General features: G+C 40.9%; 1 protein-coding gene across 2 annotated transcripts; it reads left to right on the top strand.

Annotated features, from left to right (window-relative positions):
* The first annotated feature begins 7,194 nt into the window (after positions 1 to 7,194).
* nmi (N-myc (and STAT) interactor) lies at positions 7,195 to 14,934 on the top strand. 2 transcript variants are annotated; one of them, XM_085435123.1, is made up of 9 exons: positions 7,195 to 7,389; positions 7,486 to 7,548; positions 9,027 to 9,185; positions 9,283 to 9,399; positions 9,966 to 10,137; positions 10,938 to 11,044; positions 12,176 to 12,362; positions 12,498 to 12,601; positions 13,977 to 14,934. In XM_085435123.1, exons 1-9 carry the CDS (start codon positions 7,351 to 7,353, stop codon positions 14,184 to 14,186), a joined length of 1,158 nt encoding a protein of 385 aa, XP_085291249.1. In that variant the 5' UTR covers positions 7,195 to 7,350; the 3' UTR covers positions 14,187 to 14,934. The 2 variants fall into 2 exon arrangements, with proteins under 2 accessions (XP_085291249.1, XP_085291248.1); XM_085435122.1 differs by having other exon boundaries at positions 7,483 to 7,548.
* Positions 14,935 to 16,721: the final 1,787 nt, after the last annotated feature.

The following is a 16,721-nucleotide window of genomic DNA, read 5'->3' as shown; positions in this document are numbered from 1 at the left end:
CTGCTGATGCATCCAACCACCGCAGAGCCATCAGAAAACTTCTGAAGATGGCAGGTCTCTGTGCAGTGGCTGAAGTCTGTGGTGTAGAGGGTGAAGAGGAAGGGGGAGAGGACAGTCCCCTGTGGTGCCCCTGTGTTGCTGATCACCTTGTCAGACACACACTGTGGGAGACGTACATATTGTGGTCTTCCTGTCAGGTAATCAACAATCCAGGACACCAGAGAAGCATCCACCTGCATCGCTGCTAACTTATCACCCAGGAGGGTCGGCCTGATGGTGTTGAAAGCACTGGAAAAGTCAAAAAACATGACCCTCACAGTGCTCGCCGGCTGGTCCAGATGGGTGTACACGATTGAGCAGGTAGATGATGGCGTCCTCTGTTCCGAGACGATAAGCGAACTGAAGGGGATCCAGATGTGGTCTTACTATGGGTCGCAGCTGGTCCAGGATGAGCCTTTCCAGGGTCTTCATGATGTGGGAGGTCAGTGCCACGGGCCTGTAATCCTGGGGGCCACTGGGACGAGGCGTCTTTGGTACAGGGACGAGGCATGATGTCTTCCACATCACCGGGACCCTCTGCAGACTCAGACTCAGCATAAACAGTTTATGAAAGACTCCACACAGCTGGGGGGCACAGGTCTTGAGGACGAGGGGACTCACTCCGTCTGGTCCAGCAGACTTGCCTGAGTGAAGTCTCCTCATTTGCATCTCAACCTGGTATTGAGTGAAGGTGATGGGTGGGGGAGGGGTGTCAGGACTCTCACAGGAGGCAACATGTGAAGAGAAAGGCTGGCACAGTGGTGTGGCTCTGGATTCCAGGCTGACTGCAGGTGAGGTTGTGGGGGTGGGAGCAGACACTGTGGTGTCGAATCTATTGAAAAACAGATTCAACTCGTCGGCTCTATTCTCACCTCCCTCAGCTCCCCTGCTGTTGGTTGGCCTGAATCCAGTGATGGTCTTCATGCCCCTCCACACCTCTCTCATGCTGTTCTGCTGGAGTTTCCACTCCAGCTTCCTCCTGTAATTGTCCTTGGCCTCTCTGATCTTGTCCTTTAGTAACACCTGGACCTTCCTCACCTCCTCTTTGTTGCCCCCTCTGAAAGCCCTCTTCTTGTTGTTGAGGAGGGCTTTGATGTCCTTAGTCACCCACGGCTTGTTATTTGGGTAACAATGAACAGTCTGAGCTGGAACAATGGAGTCAGTGCAGAAAGTTATGTAGTCTGTGATACACTCAGTAAGCCCATTGATGTCCTCGGCGTGAGGCTCACAGAGTGTTTCCCAGTCGGTCACCTCGAAACAGCCCTGTAGTTCTGCTATTGCCTCCTCTGACCACCTCCTAACAGTCCTGGTGGTCACAGGTTCCCTCCTCACAATTGGCACATAGCGGGGGTGAGGTGAATCAGGTTATGATCTGACCTACCAAGTGGGGGGAGGGAGGAGGAGCTGTATGCATCCTTGACGTTAGCATACAGTAAGTCTAAAGTTTTCTCTCCCCTGGTGGGACAGTCCACATATTGTTTGAATGTTGGTAGTGTATTGTCCAGTGATACATGGTTGAAGTCACCCGAGATCACAATAAAGGCACTCGGGTGCTGAGTCTGTAGCCGAGCTATGGCAGAGTGGATAGTGTCACATGCAGCTGTGGGGTTAGCAGAGGGGGGAACATAGACAGCCACCAAGATGACGTGAGAGAATTCCCTGGGTAAATAATACGGCCTGAGTCCAACAGCACACAGTTCAGTGTCCGGGCAACAAATCCTTTCTTTGACTGTTATGTTGGCAGGGTTACACCACCGGTTGTTAACTAAAACAGCAAGCCCACCTCCTTTCCGCTTACCGCTAGCGATGCTGTCCCTGTCCGCCCGAACAGTGTGGAAGCCTTCCACGGAAGCATTCTCATCGGGAATGTCCTGGTGCAGCCATGATTCGGTGAAACACATCAGGCTACACTCTCGGTATTCCCTCTGACTCCGTACCAGTGCTGAGAGCTCGTCGATTTTAATTGCCAACGATCGCACATCAATCAACTTAGCTAACAGATTAGTAGTTCTTTTAACTTAGGAATCTATTTTAGCTTAACTAACATAATCTGTTAGCTAAGTTGATTGATGTGCGATCGTTGGCAATTAAAATCGACGAGCTCTCAGCACTGGTACGGAGTCAGAGGGAATACCGAGAGTGTAGCCTGATGTGATTCAAATACTTTAGTAGTTCTTTTAACTTAGGAATCTATTTTAGCTTAACTAACATAAAGTATTTGAATTAACTAAAAAACCCAAGTCAACTGAACTAGGACAAGAGTTTAAACAATAGATTATTTTAATTTATCTGAAAGGGTTTTCCCAAGTAAAAATGACAATTAAAGGAGTTGAACTGACTAACAAATCTCAGTCAACTAAACTAAGACGAAAGTTTAGACAACATGTGATTTTTCATCAACATAACATTTGGTTGTGTTACAAGAACAAACTCTATTTCTTGACTTAACTTAAATTTTTAAGGCAGCCCTTTGCCTGATATTTTTAAGTTGAAACAACAAGTTATATTTTACAGTGCAGGATTCAAATCATGAATACATAATGGGCTTGGATTTACAACATTATAAATGAAATGCGCTCTATTTGGGCCGATGGCGCGATATGGCAGCCTCGCTTCTGTCAGTCTGCCCCAGGGCAGCTGTGGCTACAACTGCTGCCTCCACCAGTGTGTGAATGCGAGAGTGGTATTGTAAAGCGCTTTGGGTGCCTTGAAAAGCGCTATATAAATCTAATCCATTAAATCAAATTATAAATTTTAAATTGGCATTGATCCCTTTACCCCGAGTGTATATATATCTATATATATATATATATATATATATATATATATATAGATAGATAGATAGATAGATAGATAGATAGATAGATTGTATACTCATTGTTTGTTCAATAAAGTTCCTAAAAACAAACAAACAAAAAACAAAAGCAAAATGTAACGTTCGAAGCATTAGAGTCGGTCACGGCTTCAAAATAATGGAAAACCACATGTCCACAGTGACATCTGCTGGCCAATTTGATTAACGCCACATATTGATAATGCTGTTCTGTGAAACACTGACGCAGACAAGCCCTGCACAATTCCAAGCAGAACTACTTATAATACCAGACAGTCAATAATGGCAATGAGTACATGTTTTGGAGAAACTCCCACACAAACAAAGAAAGAGCAATACTGAGACTGTTAAAGACAGCAGGTTATGATCGTAATAAACTGCGCTTCAACAAAATTCTCCCTCTGTTAACATTTGTGTTGTTCACAGTAACTCAGTGTATAAATTAAATCATACAGAGAGTAGACTGCTGGGGTTACTGTAATAACCACACAGGCTTCCAGCTGTTTAGGGCCTCGGCCGGCTTCGTTTTTGCTCACAGCCCTCAAAGACCGGATGTGTTTGGTTGATTTTTAAGTTTTCTGGGAGTTATCAGGTTTGTTCTCCACACTGTCAAGTAAAGTTAGAAGCTGGTATAACATTTGCTTTTATTTTAAATTAATTTTAAAAATATTCTTTTTTTTTTTTTTTTTGGCCTGTCCCATTTGGTTCTTTAGCCATCAGAATTGTTGTCTGAAGACCAACAAGGATACCCAATGGATTTACTTTGCCAAATGGATCATCGTGGTAGGTTTGAGTACACAGACCGTCCACTGGACGCCGTTAACTTGCCCACCCTCAAGGCCCTATATATATGTGTGTGTTATGAGAGTGTAAGTAATGTGGATGTCTAAGTTGTGAGATAAAATTGAGGCACAGGTGGCCAGAAGGGGACAGAGAGGGGGGGAATGTCTCCCCTGCACCCTTGTGCAACATATTCATTTAAATTAAATGTGTTTTCCTTCTTTGTAAAAAATTAACATTTATCATGTTTTCATTGGCCAATTCTGACCAATCTTAAGAGTCCATTTCACACATTATCTTTAAACTCTGCTGTGCAACCTCTGAACCATGAAGGAACTTTCCTTAAATTTCTATTGCTGTATCTTGTAACACTGGCATGATGTTTACAGCCTCCTGTTGTGTATGAGATGTTTGAAGTGAATAAAAAAGGGAAAAGAAAAATCTGTCATTTCGAGTGTGGGTTTTTTTCTAGATTTTATTTTTACAGTATAAATATTTTACTTATGGCAGCACAGTATGTGGGTAACAGGTTATCATGAGGATGAAGTCACTTACTGCTGCAAATAAGATTTTCTGTTGAAAGCAACAGACTCCTCCTGTTCTATTTTGTCCTTGAAAGCAGAGGCAGTTTTATTAAGACATTTTAATTAATTTACAGCACAGAGTGCCTCTCTCTCTCTGCTGATATGAGTTAATGGAGCTCACCCACCAGTCTGTTTTTCTCGCTTCCTCTCATCTATATGACAGTAATCTTTAAATAAGATATTTATATATCAATCTAATATTTATTTAATTACACTTTTGATTCCAGTGTTTAAGTGATTGGATTGTCTATATTGGTCTTCACAATCCACAGCAAAAATAATAATGAAAGGTGGGGTATTGTTTCTTTTACACATGCACCTATAAAAATCAAAGCAGTAGTATCAAAAACATTAACTCAGCACAGATGACTCTGTTTCATGGAAAAATGGCACTGCCTAAAGCAGCAGGTACACCACCTGGAATAATAAGTGTAATAAGAAAAAGTGTGTAGTCAGCACTTTGTGTAGATGTCTCAAAGTTGGGAGCACAGTGCCAAAACTCTGTCCTAAAAGTTTTCTCTCAGTCTTCATAATGAGGGTTTTGAGGCAAGCTCCACTGATTATGATAGTAATACTGCGATCTTCATGAAATGAACTGAGCTGTCTTTGACTTTGACCATGACTTACTCACCTGTAGTGTGTAAAGACACCACTAAAGCTGAACTGAACTGCTGCATTTGACTTGCTATCTTTTCAGTTTTCCTTCCATTGCTTTCACAGTAACTTCCAATGTGTGTTACAAAGTAGCTGCTTACACATAACCATCCAGGAAACTGACTTCTTTAGACTGTGCCTGTCATGATTCGTTGTGTGGCAGGCAGGAGAAGGACCCAAGATGCAGACTCACAGACACGGGGATAAACTTAAAGATCACAGTTTTAATGCTGGCTTAAAGGTGAAACACAAAACAGTACTGAACTAAACTGGAAAAACTAAACATGAGATGTACCAGGAACCACGGGGAGAATAACACACAACATGAGGGAGAACGCGACGCCGAACAGAGGAAGACGCAGACAGAAATACACAGAGGGTTAACGAGGAAAGTGGGAACACACGGGGAACACAGCTGACACAGATAACCATAACGAGACAGGGTGGGGTGAACATAACACTGACGGGAGACGGGCAGAGTCAAACAGGAAGTACACAGAGGTTCAGGCAGGAGGAGAGAGCACGGGGAGAACACAGACATAACAGGCTGGGGAAAACATGGAATAAAACACGAAAGGGGACAAGGGCTCATGAATACATAGAGGGGCACACAGGGGGTGAGAGTCAAAGGGAAAGCACACAGGGAACAACATAACAGGGCGACTCAGGAAACATGGCCTAAATAGGGAACAAAATACAAACATACAAGAAAACTAAGAATACTGGGCCAACATGGCCCAGGACCATGACAGTGCCACTCTGAGCAGTAACAGATGAGCTTATTGACTTCTTATTTGTTGTTACTTCTGTAACATATTTACTTCTGAAAAAAAAACCGTCAACATTGTTCCTCCTGTGTGGCAGCAGAGAAGCAGACGTGAGCTTTACCAGAAGAAATTTTGCTGTAAAGTGCAGCCTGGAGCTGCAGAAGCAGCACATGTGTGAAGCACGAGCAGAATAAAAGAAAGGCTATGTGAACAGCTGAACAGTTTCCAGGGTCTCCCCATAACAGCCAGTGATACAAATATAAATTTGTTGTTTTTTATCAAAAAATTGATAAATAACTCTAACAATGTCTTATATTTTAGACTCCTGAGAGTAGCCACCCTTTGCTTTGTTTTTGCTGCAAACCCTCGGCCTTCTCTTAATGAGCCTCATTATACTGTCACCTGAGAGTCATGGTTCTGGGTCATGTTGACCCAGCATTCTGAGTTTCTTGTGTTTCGGTGTTAATTTGTAGTATGTTTATGTTTTAGGTTCATCAGTAGTCTTAAGTCTCGTCTGTTTTGAATTTCTTATATTCTTATATTGCCTGCTTTCTAGCCTGAATATGTCTTACAAGTATTTTGTCATCCAGAAAGAGTAATATTTCAGACACCGCCACTCTGCGTTCCTCCGCCTCGTTTGAGCTTTGGACGAAATGCATACTGGGATGTTTGCCTGGGTTTGGCTACAGTAGCCAGTGAGCTGATGGTGACCAAAACAGCCAATGAGAATTTTTTCATCCAAGTCTGTGATTTTTTGGTTTTGTGGCACAAATATAACACTGTACAGATAGAGTTGAGCGTGCAGGGGCAGAGATGTTGAGAGCGTGAGCAACACATTGCGAGCAGGTCCGCAGAGATCTGAGCAAGAGCAAATGCAAAAACTGAGCGAGAGGGGCTGCTATTGTGTGTGTATATGGATAATAGCAAACACTGAAATACATTTTTTGTATGCAGCAATGAATTTTGTTCACTCAAATTTAGATTTTCCTTGCTCAGGAATAAATTTCTCCTCAAAATGCAACACTTGTACTCGCAATTTCTTTTTACGTGTGCTCAATTTTTTTTAATGTGCGCTCAGAATAGTGACACAAAAATAATGCCATAGTCTTTGACCTCTGTGTCCCCCCCTGTGCGTTTGTGTTTATGTGTGCATGTGTGTCCTTGTGTCTTGTTTCCCTTTTCTGTTTTCATGTTTCTCTTCTTTCATTCCATGTTCCCCCGTCTATGGATTCTTTAGGTAACATATTGGTAACATATTTAAAATAAAATACATGTACAAAAAATAAGTAAAATCGTTTTGGGTTTTTTGTAAAAACATTGCTTTTATTTGTTTGTATAATTAATTGGGTTAAGACTTTTATACAAATTTTTAGCCACAAAATTGCGTGTTATCTGGCGAACATGTTTTGTCCTTTATCTAAAGAATCAGTAGCTTCTCACACACACGAGCCGTTTTTATTAATTTATTTGTTTAACTGTGAACTTGTGTCGCAGTTGGTCTTCCATACCGGGAAGCTCGTCACACCAGGCTGTAACTTTCACTTTTGATTTGGAGCTGTTTGCCGCACAACAGGGGCACTTTGTTTTTTCTGACTTCGACAGAAAAGAGGCAGTGCAGCCACAGCTGGCTGATTTTTGGATCGTAGCTACTAAGTGAAGTTTTCATATCTGTTTCTTTTCTGTCAATCAGATCATGGCTGAGGTCTTCGGCAGTCGATCGCTAAATGATAAGGTGAGTAATAATCTGTTCGTCTGTTTGCTTGTTTTAGCCCGTCTAAGAAGAAACAAGTGCTCCACAGTTAACGATGTCTTTCTTTCTTGGCAGAAGGAAGGAGGCCTGGATAAAGACGGTGAACTAAAGGAGGCCAGGCGAGAGTTGGAGGAATGGAAGGTAGGCCGGTGTGAAGTCGCGCAGCGTTTTAGTTCAATAGTAAAATAAGTTCACGACCGTCAGAATAAATTTATGAGAAAACGCAGAAAGCTGACAACTGCTCAGCCGGAAATGTCTTCATCCTCCGTTTATAGAAGAAGGTGGTTTGTTTACTGAGTACTGTGAGTGATCTGAGTGATTTAAATAGTAATTACAGTTCTCAGATCTCTTATTTAAGTCGAGATGCAATCCTGCATCGTGAATGCAAGTCCGGAACTAAGTATGTTCTACAAATAAACGTACTAGACTGAAAAGCCTGAGAGAATCTATCTAAATGCCCATATTATAATAGATGTCATTATTTCCATTGATATACATTTATTAGCATTGAGACATCATTGGATACATTTTATTTACGCATTTGAGCTTAAAGTTAAATGGTTACTTATATTTGGTTGCACAGAAGATGCAGTTTGCAGTAAACAGGGAGAAACCATAAAGCAGCTCATTTCAGCAAGTGAAAGTCAGACGGAATGGGCTCAGGCAACATTCCATAGGGTGTAGCTGTAGGTCTATATTTGCTCAACTAAAAACTATTTTGATGGCTCACACTTTAGCAAACGAGGCGCAGGTGAAGTGAGCACAACCAAAAATGAATAAACAGTCTTTTTGTCTTTTGTTTGGGGGAAAGATTGGTCATAGTTTGTGAAGGGCAGAACCATTATCTTGTGAAACCTACACAATTGCAATGATCAGTACAGATCTTGATTAGTGATTGCTCAGGAACCTGTTTATATAGAAATAAATAAAGATACATAAGGTTAATGTCAACTAAAATACAGGCATACAACACCAGGGGGATGCAGCACGAATACTGAGTTTCATCAGTGAGTCAAGTGCACAACATTGTTTAGGATTTCTCTTTTAAATTTATATCAAATTGATATAAATGCTTCAGTTCTTCCATTTTTTCCTCGCCTTGTAATCGGAAGGTTGCCGGTTCGAGCCCTGGCTTGGACAGTCTTGGTCGTTGTGTCCTTGGCCAAGACACTTCACCCATTGCCTACTGGTGGTGGTCAGAGGGCCCGGTGGCGCCAGTGTCCGGCAGCCTCGCCTCTGTCAGTGCGCCCCAGGGTGGCTGTAGTTACAATGTAGCTTACCATCACCAGTGTGTGAATGTGTGCGTGAATGGGTGGATGACTGGATATGTAAAGCGCTTTGGGGTCCTTAGGGACTAGTAAAGCGCTATACAAATACAGGCCATTTACCATTTACCATAAAGACAAAAACTAAGTAAAGCTTTGTTTCTCTTCCAGTTCTGTACTTTTCTTACTTATCAGCAGTGGTATTATATCATTCAGAATGACTTGAGTATATTTGGCCATGTTTAAATATCTGTCAGTGAGAGAATAATTTTATTTGAGCAGCTTGTAGTCTCTTTGTAGACTGCCCACAGCTCCAGTTGTATTCTCTCTGAACACCACCTATTGCTCTTAAAGGCTAGATTCGAAAAAGCGGATGATGTGAAAGCCAGGCTGATACTGGAAAAGCTGACGGAAGATGATGCCAAGACAAATGCACAGCAGGAGATGAACGCTTGTGTCAAAAACCAACAGAAGACCCAGGATGAATTTAATGAAAGCATGAGAACAGTTCAGGTACACTTATTGTCATCTGTGTAACATCTACACTACACTCAGAGAAACTGAGAGTACATAACTCTCACCAAATATTCCACTTTATTCTTTTCCATAGGATGAAATCCAGAAGCTGACTAGATACAATCAAGATTTGCTGGAGAAACTGAAGAGATGTCAGGATGAACTGGAGGCTAAGAAGACAGAGTCCCGCAAGTTAAAGCAGAAATTCAAGGTAAAAACCAGGAACACTTTCAGATCTGTCCATCTGCTCACATTTTTACGTACACTAATCACGGGCATTAATGTGATGGTAATTATGGGATTTCCACACATTATAAATACATCACCAAACATATCCAGATGTCTCTTAGCAAGTTGCATGTTGATGAGTTATTTTGAGATGGCAGCAAATTTACACTGTTATACAGGCTGTAGACTGTTACATTGTATCAAAGTGTCATATCTTCAGTGTTGTCCCATGAAACTATATTACAAAATATTTACATAAATGTGAGGGGTGTACTCACTTTTGTGAGATACTGCATAGACGTACAGGCTCGTATATATTCTTTTGAGTGTGTGTGGATTCAATTCAAACTTGTGCATCCAATCCCTGTTTTTAAAATTCCTTCAAGAGCTATGCTCTACAGTCATTCCACCCTGTGAAAGGCAGTTCACGGCCCCAAATAAAACTGTGACATTCATGTTCCTGATCAGCGGACACAAACGCCTGACCACAGCTGTATACACATTGAAACAGATAACGGCCTGTAACTCTGTATTGTCCCATCTGTCCAGATCTACGCCCAGATCCCAGACACAGAGGTGAAATTTATTTCTCCGAATAAAGAGACAAGGGAAGAGGGTGACGAGGACAGTCAGCCAATCAGAGGAGTGTTTACCATCAGCCAGAGAGCTGCTGTGCTTCTGCAGGGAGGACAGGCTCTCATCACCTTTGAGGAGGAGAAAGGTAGACGTCATTTGACTTCAGTACTCTATATGGTTCATTCTTACTTATGTTAATGTTAATAAAACCAAAAATAAGGAGTCCTCATGGTTTTCCATGCTTTGCTGTGTAAGATATTTATACAATGACAGTTTGCACTGTCACTTGGAAAAAGACACATACAAGACAGTTAAATGCTCAAGTGAAAAAACAGCATTTCAATTTCAGATATTAAATATGAAATTATGATTTCTTATTTTTAATATCACCTGAAAAAAGCAATTTAAATGAAGACAGACAGACGCGTTTTTTGGAGGTGTGGTCGTAAACTTTGGATCAGCTGTAAAACAGCCTGTTTCACTTTAAGCGTTATTTTCAGTACATTTCATGCTCAAGAAAATGTTTTGTCTCACTCCCATGGCTTCTTGTGGCATGCTGTAGCTCTAATTGGAACCTTGTGAAGATCCAACCATGCAAATTATGATTTTTATGCCATTTTCCAAGTGGTCTTAAACGTTTGATTGGGACCGTATCTGAAACTGCCACACGAATGTTCATCTCTTTAGTTTAACGTACATCATGTCAGCATAAAAAGATCAGATCAAAAATCTCTGCAACAACAGCTATAATAAAATCAAACACTTGAGAGACAAGAATAAAGAGACAATGTCAGCCTATCATAGTGTGTCTATAGACAGATTATTCTGTGATCAACCTGCTTAGCATGTCAAAATGAACCCGATCATGACTCAGACCTTACAACATGGAGTTCTCAGTACAACTGCAAATGATACACATCTTTTTGTCATATTCTTGGTGTGCAGTGGCTCGCCAGATCCTGAAAATTGCCAAGTGCTCTGTGTCCTGTGAGAACAGCAGTTTGGACGTGAAGCCGAGAAGAATCACCATGGATCCTGCTGTGAAGTTTGAGGTAGATGCTGCAACAGTATCATCGGGTTTTTTATGCTTCAGTTAGAAAATGAAGCCTCATGTTTCAAAATGAAAAAGCAACTAGAGCCTTATTTTTTTATGTTGACTGTGTCTCTAGTTTCCTGTCTATAGTTTGTACAGTTGTAACACTGTCAGGTCATTCAAATCTGTCCACAGAGTAGGAGTGAGACAGTACACCTCTCCAGGGTTACTTATTGCTGTGATGACACACAGAGAATACTTTCCTAAAAATACTTCTTAACTAAAGCCAAAAAACTTTGGCTTTAGTTAAGACCCTAACAATACAGAACTAGATCCATCCTGAGTCATTCCCATGGAAAATATGGCCTTCTGTGTGTGTGTGTGTGTGTGTGTGTGTGTGTGTGCGTGCGTGTGTGTGTGTGTGTGTGTGTGTGTGTGTGTGTGTGTGCGGCAGGGTCAGAATTAACAAATTAAAACAGGAAGTAACTAAACAAGGAACACAGGAACGTAAACTTGACACGGAGAACACAAAAGAGCAGGAAAAATGACCTCCTGGGACAAACAACAACTAGAACTACAACCTAATATCCAGAAAATGGAAAATGAAGCTGGAATATGAAAACCTAAGTGACAACATAAAGAACATACTATACAGTAAATATAATAATTAATAAAACAAAAATAATAAACTCAAAGCATGAGGTCAGCAAACAGATATATAGGACCGCTTTCTTCCACTTATAATTTTTTTATATTTATATATATATATAATTTTAAAATCCTCACAAACCCTTGAATAATCAGGCCCCAACTTATCTTAAAGACCTCATAGTACCATATACCAAAGTACATCACTTTGCTCTCAGTCTGCTGGTGTATTTGTAGTTCCTAGGACATTTAAAAGAAGAATGGGAGGCAGAGCCTTCAGCTCCCACTTTGGATTTGTGAGACAGACACTATCTCTACTTTTAAGATTAGGCTTAAAACTTTCCTTTTGGATAAAGCATATCGTTAGGGCTGGACCAGGTGACCCTGACTCCTACTTTAGTTATGCTGCAATAGGTGTAGACTGCTGGGGGACTATGTTACACTGAGTGTTGTTTTGTAATGATCAACACCCTGTAAACAGTGTGTGTTCACACCGATGTAGGTCCACCTTGACGTTTCCAGAAAGGAGCTGAAAGTTTCCAACGTCCCTGATGTCATGCCAGAAGAGAGAATGAAAGACCGACTGGAAATTAGTTTCTCCAGGCCCAGTAGAGGAGGAGGAGAGGTGGAGAAAGTGGAGTATGACAAGAACACTGGGACTGGGTGTGTCACATTTCTCCAACCTGGAGGTAAAACTCTATAAGATAATTGTGCGACATTACACATTATTCTTAGTTAGTTGTTCTAAGTTATTCTGTATCATTACAATAGTTGTAGCCAAGCTAAGTATGTTAATGCTCAAATGTATGTGCATTTGTATGCAGTTACTGAGAGCCTTGTCCTGAGGGGAAGGTACGACGTCGAGCTGGACACTGAGGTAAAGGTGCAGGTTGGACCTATTTACGAATACCAGCTGCGCAGATTTCAGGTAAGTTACAGCACTGAGACTAAAAGCACTTTGTTAACTTAGTTAAAAGCACAATTTATCACTTGTACAAAATTTAACTGGACAGGCTGCCAGTCTGTTGCAGGACTGACACAGAGACACAGGCAACATTCATGCTCACATTTTAGACCGGGAGTCTCTTTGGAGTCACCAGTGCATGCCTTTGGACTGTTGGAGCACACAGGGGCCCACGCAGAGAGGCCCCACACTGGCAGTTTACCTTTAATTCCCAAGCTGACGCTTTCAAACCTCTTTATTTTTCAAAATACAAAATATAAAAAAAAAATGTATTTATGACTCAGAAAACTATACTTACCAAACCCCACATACCTTTAAAGGTCATGCTACTAATGGGAATCACTAACTCAATTAACAAAATAGCCATTGCTGCTGGATAATTCCTTTCTTTTACTTAGCCTAGTCGTCAGAATCCACAACATGTCATGAAACTAATTTCTTAAAATTTCACCAACAGAGACATATGGAGAAATTTTTCCTGTTTATTTTAATATTAACATTAACCAATAAAACCTCTACATTTAGGGAGGCTGTGTCTTTTTGCAATTATGTAAATGCATCCATGCAAGTTTAATGAAAGATAGTTATTTCACTTTAGCACTAAAAATGCTTAACTGGTATAAAACTTTGCATTCAGTTGCCTTCAGATTAAACAAGAATACTTCTAGAAAAAATAGTTATATTTTACTTCAAGCTATCTTAGTATTTGTTTTTTGAGGATTTTTAAGTTGTATTGAGAGCTGATGGGGTGTTACGCACACCACAGGTGCGGCTACCAAGTTTAAATCTTAGTGACCGAGACATCAAGTCAAGGTCAGAGATCAAGTTTTCTGAAATGCCATAACTTGAGAACAGGGTGGCGTAGGATTTTGAAATTGATACTATGGGTGTGTCAACTATGACAGTGAGGACTAACACTGGCAGTTGCAAGTCTTCTTTAAATTTAAAAGCCTTTTTTTGTTACATAGTCATTGTGTATTATGACTTAAAACATTCATAATACATAATTATTATGGCTATAGTAAAATAATTATTCTCTGACAAAAATATGTAATTATTTCACAACTTGTAACAAACATATAATTATAGAAATATTATATTATAACATGTAAGTGTCAGTATTTGCATTTTTAAATTTTTTTGCAATTACTAAGTCTGTAGAAAAACAGTGTTAGCGGGCTTTCTTATGTGTTCAAATACACACGCGCCTACATGACTAAGTCTTAACGACACCCCCCACCCCCACACACAAGTTGTTCTAAAACTTGTGTGTGTTGTTGTAAAAGTTGTTAAAAGTTTGCAGAGCAACAATAAAGCAAATTTTTATGATTTATTTCAGACCTTTTGCGGCTGTCCGAAGCGAACCATCCTCCTGGATGACATTCAGGACATGGTTGATGAGGAAGACCTCCAGGACCATCTGGAAATCCATTTTCAGAAGCCCAGCAACAGTGGTGGTGAAATAGAGAGCATCAAGTACATCGCTAAACCGAAAGTCCTGCAGGCCTTTCTCTGTGAGAGCACAGAGGAGAAGGACGACAGTCTGTGAACCACCATGAACTGTCCTCTAATACATATATGACATGTAAGACGAGCTCCACCTGTATTAAAGTATATTTCTAATCATTTCCAAATGTCTTGCTCAACCTGAAGTGATACATTGTAGAGATTTCATTTATTTGCTCTCCTGCTGGGTTAATCGGGACGATACTTTATCTCTGTGCATTTAATACATTTGATTACAATCTTCCATGTGGTAAAGTTGGGGGTGTTTGAGTTATGTTAAAAGATAAATCCAAGAAATTCTGAATATCACTTGAAAAAGAACCTGTGTGATATTTTATGCAGTCAGTCAGTAAAATTAATGACAACCTACACAAAGACAGTACTGTCTTTGTTCTTATAAGAACATGTAAACACTGGGATGGGTAGTAGGCTGATAGTAGGCTGAAAGCCTCACATCTCATTATCTAATCACTTATTTTAGTCAGAGAATTGTATTTCCTTTAGTTAATGTAACTAACTGTAAATCTGGGATGTCAGAAGACAAACGTGTAATGTGCTGGATGACATGATATTTTCTGTTGGTAAATTACCACTTGAGAGGTGAGAACTGCAGTTTTATTACAGCTATCTCTGAGCTAGTTGGCTTGCCCTTTTTAGCTCTATAAACCTGCAAAGGAAGCTTTCAGACACACCGTCATCCTGTGTAAAAAGAAAATCCTCGCAATTTGAACTAGTACCTCAACTGTCTTCTATGCTGTGCTTAATAAAGTTAATGAATCCTGAAAGAGTAACATGAGTTATATTTGTTATGTTGTGGCAGCTGCATTGGTAACCACAGTGTTAGCACTGCTGCCAGAGTCACATGTTGTTTTATTGTGGCTCCTGGCTGGGCAGCATGATCATTAGCACATTATTAGTTGTTGCCTCACACCACTGTTCCCTCTGTAAATGGTAAATGGACCGCTTCTCATATAGAGCTTTAACTGACCACTCAAAGTCATTCACCCATTCATACAAGAACATCTTTCTAAGCTCTTTCCAACATTCATGCACATTTATATTCCAGTGGATGCTTTGGAAGCAACTTGGGGTTAGTATCTTGTCCATGGATATCTGACATGCAGACCAACCTTCTTATTAGTAGGCTTCTGTCTTCCTCCCACATTCCAAGATCGTGCATGGACTAGGTTCATTGTGAGTAAATGTTAATTTTATTCATATATCACATTTCATTACACATAAACTCATAAAACCTCGTGTAGGTCTACGATGACTCAAACAAAAGAAAACAGTAAACTGTGCAGAAAAACAGAATCAACTTTCTGGGAACCTTTCATAACATTTTTATGAGAAACTACTGTCCCCAAAGTTATATGGTCATATACTTTGAACCCAGAAACAGGGTAACTATGTGAGAATGCTGTTTGTTGATTACAGTTCAGCGTTTAACACGATAGTGCCCTGCAGACTGTTCACAAAGCTCAGGGATCTGGGAGTCAACAGCCGTCTGTGTGCATGGGTGTTGGACTTCCTCACTGGCAGAACTCAGGTGGTGAGGGTGGGTAGATGCGTCTCTAACAGCATCACCATCAACACAGGAGCACCACAGGGGTGTGTCCTCTCGCCACTGCTCTCCCCCCACTTCAGGACATTTACGCCAGGAGGTGCTGGACTAGAGCAGCGCAGGTACTGAAGGACCCGTCCCATCCTGGCAACTAACTGCTCCAACTTCTGCAATCAGGCAGAAGGTTCCACACCATCCGGGCAAGGACAGAGAGGCTCAAGAGGAGCTTTTATCCTCAGGCCATCCGTGTGTTGAATCATGCCCCTCTCTTTTTTGCACAGTCGAGGAGTGTATCAGGTCCCATTACACTGCGTGTTATATCTGTATAACCATGCATGTGACAAATAAAGAACCTTGAATCTTGAAATATTTGGAAATTGACATACTTAGCCCTTGTCACCCAGTAACAGCTGGGACTGGCTCAAATAAGCCCAGGCTCTAGGAATATTTAGGGGTGGATTTCGAGCAACAGCTATACAGCTATGAAAGCCATTAGGAATCACGAGAATTTAACTTCTGATTGTTTACCAGAGGAGAGCAGTGGATGAGGTAGTGATCCACTAGAGAAGGAGTTGGTTAACGAAAAGGAAAATGGTTGGAATACAGTGAACAGTAGTAAGAAATGTTGGAGACATACAGCGGCTTGCAAAAGTATTCGCCCCCCTTGAACTTTTCCACATTTTGTCACATTACAGCCACAAACATAAATCAATTTTATTGGAATTCCACGTGAAAGACCAACACAAAGTGGTGCACACGTGAGAAGTGGAACGAAAATCAGACATGATTCAAAACATTTTTTACAAATACTTTTACTTTGTAGAACCAGCTTTTGCTGCAATTACAGCTGCCAGTCTTTTAGGGTCTGTCTCTACCAGCTTTGCACATCTACAGACTGAAATCTTTGCCCATTCTTCTTTGCAAAACAGCTCCAGCTCAGTCAGATTAGATGGACAGCGTTTGTGAACAGCAGTTTTCAGATCTTGCCACAGATTCTCGATTGGATTTAGACAC

The sequence above is a fragment of the Copadichromis virginalis genome, linkage group LG16 (assembly GCF_057382275.1).
Source record: "Copadichromis virginalis isolate Kocher_CV1m ecotype Utaka linkage group LG16, C_Virginalis_male_GT1.1, whole genome shotgun sequence".
Classification (NCBI taxonomy): Eukaryota; Metazoa; Chordata; class Actinopteri; order Cichliformes; family Cichlidae; genus Copadichromis; species Copadichromis virginalis.
Note: the sequence above shows the minus strand (reverse complement) of the source record. Positions and strands in the feature narration are given on the sequence as shown.